Source organism: Echiichthys vipera (assembly GCF_963691815.1).
Source record: "Echiichthys vipera genome assembly, chromosome: 19".
In the NCBI taxonomy this organism is placed as follows: domain Eukaryota; kingdom Metazoa; phylum Chordata; class Actinopteri; order Perciformes; family Trachinidae; genus Echiichthys; species Echiichthys vipera.
In genome coordinates this window covers 19,699,601-19,708,609 of record NC_139844.1, presented here as the reverse complement: position 1 = coordinate 19,708,609, position 9,009 = coordinate 19,699,601, and the positions used below count along the sequence as shown (strand labels likewise).

General features: G+C 41.3%; 1 protein-coding gene across 1 annotated transcript; it reads right to left on the bottom strand.

The window, feature by feature from the left end:
• Positions 1-1,102: 1,102 nt before the first annotated feature.
• On the bottom strand, positions 1,103-8,218 carry LOC310961940 (alpha-N-acetylgalactosaminidase-like). Its single transcript, XM_083934249.1, has 9 exons — positions 8,074-8,218; positions 7,139-7,295; positions 6,297-6,437; positions 5,130-5,341; positions 4,431-4,525; positions 4,082-4,243; positions 3,734-3,931; positions 2,531-2,671; positions 1,103-2,040 (listed from the first exon to the last, which is right to left on the bottom strand). Exons 2-9 carry the CDS (start codon positions 7,291-7,293, stop codon positions 1,837-1,839), a joined length of 1,308 nt encoding a protein of 435 aa, XP_083790375.1. The 5' UTR covers positions 7,294-7,295; positions 8,074-8,218; the 3' UTR covers positions 1,103-1,836.
• Between the last annotated feature and the right edge of the window lie 791 nt (positions 8,219-9,009).

The window sequence follows — 9,009 nt, the reverse complement described above, 5'->3', positions numbered from 1 at the left end:
GCCGAAGCGGCTGACAGTCCTTGTGCTCTTCAGCAGGTGCATTTTTTGGCAGCGGATGGAAGTGGATGGCCCGTGTTGTCACGTCCATGCAGTCAGAAGAGCAACGCTGACCTCTACTGGCTTAATATGGATGTGTGCCTGCGTTTGTGTTGGCTACATGCTTAGTTTCCCCTTTCTATTGATTTTCTGCACATTATATACATCTGCAAGTTAGGTTTCTACTCACTCTGTAGAAAATCATGACATCTTTGCCTAAAAAATTAATAATCATCCACTACTCAAATTGCATTATGCCTACATAGTGATGTGTGTAATGTATGTTTGTTAGGTATGAAAGAAATCAAAGCTGTTTGTATATTCTTCTCCATAAATCTAAAGTAAATAAGCCAACGTATGCATGAGTGTACTTTAGTAGACTTAACCTAAAAAAAAAAAATAGAGTAATAGTCGGCAAGCATAGTAGTATTGCAATTCCCACATTACTACAAACACATCTGTAACTGCATGCTGATCGAGCAAAACATGCGTCCAGTACAGAACTACAACGTACCACCATAAGCTGAGACTTGCTTAGCAATTGGGAAGTGAAAGCTAAAAGTGAATAAAAGCTTATTAAAATGTTAGGAAACCATGAACCTGGAGAGTTATCAGAAGCTGAACTGAAACCATGCATGTCAAATCCCAATAAACTGATGTGTGGTGCAAAAACACAGCAGCTTAAAGTGCAGTACGTGCAAATGTTTGCGTGTGTGGACTGTATGTGCGTCAACTGACTCTAAAGTAGACTCAACACGATCCGTCAGTGTTATTGGGACTACTGGCAGAGTTTTGGGTTAAGGTCACTCCAGTAAAACAAGCATTTGTCTATAGCAGGAGTTTTAACAATAATGTGATATGCGTTCACAGATGGGAGAACTTCTTGTAAAAGTCCTATGGCAGCACAGTGTTGCTCTATGGGAACATTTACGTTAAAAAAAGGCTGAAGAACAAAAAATTATCCCAGAAAAGTGTTTTTAGTCTGATGAAGTAAGTCTACATAAAGACGAGCACTGCTGCAACTGAATGATTCCATAAAATAACGAACCACAAAGCTTTGCGCGACTGAAAAGCAAATTATTTATTTCAGCAGAGATAAAAACACATAATTTACAGAATAATTCCTCCTAAAAAAACGTATTAATTTCTTAAACAATAAAAACAATTCTCCTTTAACAAAGCAACATTTAAATGTGAGCATTCATGAAAAAAATGTTGCACTGCTAACACCTTTATCATCAACCTTTGTGCTTTCTGAAACAATTAAAAAACATTATTTTATCATCCTGCTTCCTGAAAATAAGTTTCAATAAGAAGACTTCTGAGTGACAGTGCTGATCTACAGTCAGTTTTTCCCGCTTTCCCGATCTCAACAGAGATACAATTAATCATCAGCTATCATGCTCTGTAAAGCACAGAACCGCAGTCCTTGCTTTTCTCACTAGAATGTGAAGTGTGCTTTGTTTTTAACCCTTTTACTTGATCAATATTGATACTGCAAGTGCAAAATTTGAGACAAGGATTACATGAAGAGTGATATTTCCAGATGCAAAATGTCTGCCCCTGAGCATGAAATGATTTAAAGGCTTAGAATAGATAGTGCTATGCTTTTAAGATACTGTAACACAGTTTAGAGCTAATCATTGGCACGTCCTGGTTCAGTAGAGAAACAAGTCATTTGAGCACCTAACGATGCTCGTGTCAGGTCTTGCCAGTTATCGGCTCTTTATCGAAAGCCACTGCGCTGAGGCAGAGACAGTGATGTGATTATTATGTGATGGAGTTCAAATCAGTCAGCGATCAGAGGAAGACACGAGGAATGGCGTTTTCATCATTATCACTGTAGACAGATCCCTGGAGTCTGCCACCTTTATAGAACTGGTGACGGTTCAGTTTCGCAGGAGCAGCCACGTACCACATGACCACCCCTGTGGGGTTCACTGACACCACGAAGGCAGTGGAGTCTTTCAGCGTCATGGTCTTCTCAGCGAAGACGTCGTAGATCTGAGGAACGGTATAATTAACCATGTGTGTCCAGTGGATCGATACCGTAGTATAAGAGCAGCCTGGGTTTGGGTGAAACCCGGGGCATATCAAATTATAATCATCTGTATAAACACTAATGTTGAAGTGGTGACTTGGAAGAAAAATGTTATTTATGTATAATGTAAATAGTAAGGGACCAAGAATAGGCCCCTGGGGAACCCCATTAATGATAACGTTAACTGTTAACATTCTAGGGGGGTATAGATATAGGATATATAGATATGTAGACACATCCCATAGTGCTCAGGTGTAAACAATCATGTTGAAAAGTCATAGAAAAAAAGGTGGTGACATTATGAACAGATAGCAGTATCCATTTGACCAGATGTTTAGGTGGCGTGCACAGTGAAATTGAATGTTTCCATATTGAGGAGCTGGGAATGGACCAGAAACGATACATTGCCTGTCTGAATCTAAAGGACTGTCTAGAAAACTTTTAAAGACATACCTCGTAGCTGCCGGTGGTGTAGTTGAGTTTGCTCAGGGTAGTCTGATAGCGGTAGGGCATGTCAGTACGGCGACTGAAGAAAACCAAAGCGCTGGCATTTTTTGACAGGGGGCGCCAGAACACCTGAATGCCACTCTTCTCCTGGCAGAAAGAAAAGGACGAGAATGTGTTAAAATCATAGACTGTATAAAAAAAAAAGACATAGAATCTCCGTCAAGGTCCGTTCACTCAGCTTGATCCAATCTTACTCGCCTACGGGAGACGCAATCTTGTCAGACTTTGACTCCGCCTCATTTCCTCTTACTAAAAAAGGGCATAGATGTGATTTTCGGGGGAGGGAGATACGTCCATCTGGTTGACAGATACCCTGAAAATATGACCTAAACATAAACACTAGAATACTTTTTTGGACCAGCTCTTAAATAGGTTTAATCATGTTGTGAAAACGGCCTCTATTATGAAACATGCCCCTAGTGGACACTCGGAGAACTGCAACTTTGGAACTTCCTTATTGAAGTATGAGAAGAAAATAATTAAACAACGAAGACAAAATCTCTATGACGACGTATTGTTTGGAAGATTATAGCCAAGCTTATACAGGCTAAGCAACGACACAGATTTTGTGGTCTTATTCCTAACGTAAATTTTAGCTCTTAGCATATCAATAAAGTATTCTCATACCTCTCAGGACCTTAACGATTTGTTGTTACAAGTTAAAATATAAAAAAAGAAGCATAAATCCCTCTCAGACAAAGCGCCATCCTCACAGCTGCTTCACTGTGGAAATGGCAACTTCCAGTCGGAGAATACGAAAAAAAACGGTAATTTTTCCGTCTTTGTCTTCTAGTGTTTTTAATCAAAATCAAATAACCACTCATTTTTAGTTTTTAATATCAGTTTGTGAATTGTAAAACGAATGACCAAAAGATACACGAACCGTTAAACTAAACACTGGAGGAGAAAAATAAAACTACATTTGTCTGACTTTGAATCGTCTCGTAGATTTGCTAGTTTTTAATCATCATCATCAATCATTTTTCGTAGCCACTTTAATCTCAAATCTGCAACATTTTTCTCAAAATATTACCTAGTTCATAGTTGGCCCCAATATGCCGTCGCACTAAACAGCTAATTTCTGGTTTGTTTTGGGTTTTCTTTTCATCTTGATCACTTGCAAGAAGCTGCAAGATCCATGCGTGTCACCTTTACAATGCGCCTTCCCTGGATGCCCATGGGGTCCTGGTTGATGCCAATGGCCACTTTGTTTTGCAAGATGCTGCGTGCCCCACTGCTGATGGTGCGCAGGTCATTGGACATGAAAAGAGGAGCAGCCATAATCGCCCACAGAGCCATCTGAGACCGAGACTGATCCATGCTGAGGCCAAAGTCGCCAGCAATCAGCTGTGGAGGTCAAAAATCACACAATTTACAACATTTACCTGTAACATTGTTTTTTCTAACTTGTAGGATTAACTGCCATTCATGGTTATTAGCCTTATCGACAGACCAGTTAGTAGAAAAATAAACAGGTATTATGTCAAATGAACAAACCATATCAGGGTCGTTCCACTTGCCAGGTCCGGCTGCAGGTGCCAGGACATCCTGGTTTTCAAAGAACCAGTCAATGATGTTCAGGACACTGTCCCAGGAGTCCTGGATGTCGCCATAGTTACGCCACAAGTTGCAGATCTCACCCAACTGAGTGTAGTTAACCTGAAAACATAAATCAGTTTCACAAAAAAGAAAAATTAATATTAGAATTTAAGTGGAGAATTCAAATATTAGAACACAGTCTTCACACAGCAGAGTCATTTTCCACTGGGGAGAAAATGTTGAATTTATTTTAAACCGTCAAACCTAAAGCTTCAGGTGACCAAATTTTGAGAAATCCTGATTATACCTTCGGTGGCAGGCCTCCCTGGTATGCAGGCCAACTACAGGAGTATCCAATGGGACGGCCAGTAGCATTTAAAGCCTTTGACATGAGAGGGTAACCTGTCCAAGAGAGGAACAAGAGTCAAATCAAGTCAGCAACATCTCAGGGCGCACTCACACTGTCCATCCGTACCGTACCCAAGCACGTTTCACAGCTAAAGTCTAGTTAGTTTGACCAGTGTGAGTACGGTTGCCGGTGTGTGTAGGAGCACGAGCATGCGGCAGTTCTGACGTCATTTTATGTGCGCCTGTTCGGACATAGAAAAAAGGACAGACCATGCGCAGACATTTAAAACAAGGGCGGTGAAAGGTTCACGTTGGTGTGATGCAGAGTTGGAGAGTTTACTGCAGATTTGGTCGGATGAAAATATTCAAAAACAGTCGACAAGACGCACAAAAAGTCTGAGGTCTATGGAAAGATTTGTAAACAAAGCGACGCATCGCGATAACGTCACTCAATGCGTGTGACGTGTTACAGCGTGATGAAGTATAGACAGGCAAGAAGCATTCCACCGAGGCCCAGGCAGTGCAAGTACAAACAGGCCTGGCCCGCGGGGGGAGAGAGAGGGGGGGGGGGGCAGGTACCATAAAGCACGGGTAAGGATGGACAGTGTGAGTGCGCCCTCAGTAACCACAATGTAAACATCCCTTCATCCTTTCTTACCCTGCTCTTGCTCTGTGGCGTTAGAATAACAGCCGTCAAACTTAAGCATATCCACCCCCCAGTCAGCAAACGTCTGAGCGTCTAACTCGATCTTGTCCAGTGTTGTGCCGGGGTAGCCCCCACAGGTGTGCGTGCCCATGTCCCCATAGATGCCCAGCTTGAGACCCCTGTCGTGCATGTAGCGGGCCAGTTTAGGGATGCCTCCTGGGAACCTGATGGAGAGTGAGGAAAAATGGCAGTTCACCTCCAATTCACACGTTCTCTGGCACTCATTTGTCGCTAGATTACAAATACATCAGGTGTACTGTACTATCTGTCATTGTCATAATAAGTTTACTCAGATTTTTTCTTTTTTTAAACACCGCATCAATTAACCCTTTCAAACTGAACTGCTAGGCAAACTTTCCCTCCTATTTTATATATTGTTTGTGATTATTTATTAATGTATGCCCATGCATGTATACATGTAGGTGTATATTCATCTATTTTGTGATTTATTAATTCAATTCAGATTTTCATTATTATAATTCTTCTCTTTCTTGTTTTTCCAACTTCAAAAAAAAAGAAAAAAATGGTTATTTCCCTTGTACTTATTTGTTGGCTTTCAGACAACATAAGTTTTACAAACATAATATAAAAAATATAGATTTCTATTTCACAAAAACTTTGTGACTAGTTACGCCTTTACTGATACATTTACAGTAAATTAAGTTTATTTGCCTTGTACTGATCTGTAAAACTACTGATACGTATACTGTATGTTTGCAGGGTTATAGTGAAGCTCTGAATCCAAAAAGCCTGCAGCTGTTTATTTAAATGAATAACCATAGTGTGATTTTTGTGTCATCACACTTTTCACTTTAAAATGTCAGCGATGCCTTTATCCTACTTATGCCGATTCTGCATATAATAAAGTATACACCGCACACTAATGAAATTACTGACTGATACTGTTTTATGTTGGTCATATGATCGCATGACTGTCACACTGTAATCACCTTGTTCAACTGTTTTATTGACTTAGAGGCTAAAGAAGTTACAGATTAATGTTTGCACTGAGGAACAACAGCATTGCTTTGTGGGTGTGTGTGTGTGGCTGAGTGCGTGTGTGTGTGCTTGAGTGTGCGTCTGCCTCTATGAACCTACAGTATAAACCAAAGCCCTTACCTTTTAGGGTCAGCCTGTAGCCGTCCGTTCTCGTCTCTCAACATGGAGGACCAGCAGTCGTCTATGTTCACGTAGACATAGCCAAGTTCCCTCCAGCCGTCCTCGGAGAGTCTGTCTGCCATGTCGATGAACAGATTCTCACTAAAACACAAGACAGAAATGTGTCATTACGAGGTGGAACGCACCTGATCAACAAATACCTGGACCTGAAACTCCCTATCAGGCTCCGTAAAGCCAAGGAAGGATGGCTGGGGTGAAAGTCCCCCGTGGGTTCATCGCTGCGAGCGTCCTCTTTCACATTGTCATTTGATCACAGTCACTTTAACAAAGGTATTTGAACAATGGCACTGTGGCATTTAATGATGAGAGCATGAAGAGAACTGTTACTGTTTTTTATTTAGTATGTGAAGGTATTTGTTGAAGGTCTTTGGTTTAACAGTGCTGCTCACTGTAAAGGTTAAAAGAAGAGGTTCTTAAAAAGCAAAAACTTTTTTGGCAAATGAGTCTTCGAAACAAATACAAAAAGTTGTCAGATTATACAAAGTAGCGGTGTTAAGACACCTGCAGGGATTTAAACGATACAGACTTAAAGAAAATAATCTGTTGAGCAGTGACAAACGCACATTGTTTAACAGACAGTCTGTCAATCAACACACCTGTAGCATTCCTCTGATTGGCCAGCACTGATGTTGGCCCACACCTTTCATTTCAAAATGATAATATCTCAAATAGTATTACGGTGGCTTATTCCAATGGTGCGATTTCATTATTGGAAAAGTTGTTTTTTAAAGAGACGCTCTCGTGAGATCACAGTGTGTTATGTTCATATTATGTCGGCTCACCTGATGCAGTTCTTGGGGTCGTTTTCACAGTCAATGTCACAGCGGAATCGTTCCCATGCCAACCAGCCCATCGGTGGGGTCCTCATCTCGCCATTGTCGAGGGCAAAGGTGGCCGCGGAAAGCGCCGACGCAAATAGGAGCACGGCCAAATGCATTTCTGCAGAGGAAAAAGACAAAAAAGACACTGAGTTGGATCAGGTGTCAGTATGCTGGGGGACATCCAGGTGTCCTGACTGTGCAAAAATGTCTGATTAATGAAAATGCAGCAAATTCAATTCAATTCAATTTTATTTATAGTGACAAATCATAACAAAAGTTATCTCAGGACACTTTACAGAGTAGGTAAAGACCACACTATGACTTATTTATGATTTACAGAGACCCAACAATTTCCCCCATAGAGTACAGTGAAAGTCCTCACCTGACCATCATATACCTTTATAAAGCATTTTCACTAAAGCTAACTCATGAACACTGTCAATATGTTGGCTATTATTATGAGTGACAAGCGTGCATCTTCGCGTGCATCCACACACACACACACACACACACACACACACACACACACACACACACACACACACACACACACACACACACACACACACACACACACACACACACACACACACACACACACACACACACACACACACACACACACACACACACACACACACACACACACACACACACACCTGGGTGTGACTGAAAGCTGCAACAACCTGCCAGGTGAGTTCACCCACTTAAAGTTGTGGAAATGATCATCACCTCATACTGTAGGATTTAAAATGTTGCTTTATTTAATTAAAAGCAACATCCAATAATTTATGAATTGCATTTATCCTAAAAAAGAAAATTTTAAAATACATAAAAAAGGGATACAGCAGTGTTTGCTTGCAGACCAAAGTGTAATATAAAGGTAGGCTACTTACTGTGTTCGGTGAAATGCTCTGTTAGGGGAAGTTTGGCGTTAGCAGGTGACGTCCTCTACTTCCACCTTCTTCTTCTTCTTCTCTTGGCTCCTCTGTGACCAGACCTCGCTTTAGACAGACCTTGTGATAAACAACCTCTCTTCGCCGAGTGTAAAGGAAATAAAGTGAGCCACAAGGAAACGACAGTCACGTGATATAGCGGCTCAGTCAGCTGATTGCAGAGCAGGAAGTTGGTTGTTCCGTTCATAGACATATAAAGAGTAGACGCCGCATCGAACGTTTGGCCGCGAGAAATGCGGCCGCCATCTTGGACCGGTCATTCTCCCAGATCAGTTCTATGGGTGACTAGTTGAGCCTATGAGTTGAGCAGCAGAAGGAACAAGATGCCAGAGCACTATGCAGCGTATTCCTGCTCTAATCTAATATTACAATATTACAATTCATAATCAGTACGGTACAGTACAATTTTAAACAATTATACATAAATCCATGCATTTTTGAATGTTATAGTGAGTTCCTCAGGCTGTGGCAGGTAGATACATATTTAGCTGCCAGAGGAGCTGCTGTCCCTTATTATATTATTATTATCTTGTCACAGTAGAGGCATGGAGATTAGCCACTGTGGGAATCTTAGTTAATTTACCCCCCGCCAGATGTGTGTGTGTGTGTGTGTGTGTGTGTGTGTGTGTGCGTGCGTGCGTGTGCGTGTGTGTGTGTGTGTGCATGCCCGTGTAGATATGAAAGGAAAAGCAGGGAGGAGAGGGGTTGTCGTACATGTGGTCTAGTGTAAATGGATTGCACATTTCCAGCAGTAGGTCAGCGGAGGATGTGCTGTGGTTTCATGAGAGGAAGACACTTCAGAGACAGTTCATCTCAGGTCACCTCAGATATTCTCAGTTTTGTTTTTTTAAATATTGAACATGACATTGACATGAA

Coding starts and splice junctions, on each gene's coding strand:
- LOC310961940 (XM_083934249.1), bottom strand. CDS start 7,293: ATGCATTTGGCCGTGCTCCTATTTGCGTCGGCGCTTTCCGCGGCCACC. Junction 6,438..7,138: donor GACCCCAAGAACTGCATCAG/GTGAGCCGACAT, acceptor CTTGTGTTTTAG/TGAGAATCTGTTCATCGACA. Junction 4,526..5,129: donor CGCCACAGAGCAAGAGCAGG/GTAAGAAAGGAT, acceptor TCTCTTGGACAG/GTTACCCTCTCATGTCAAAG.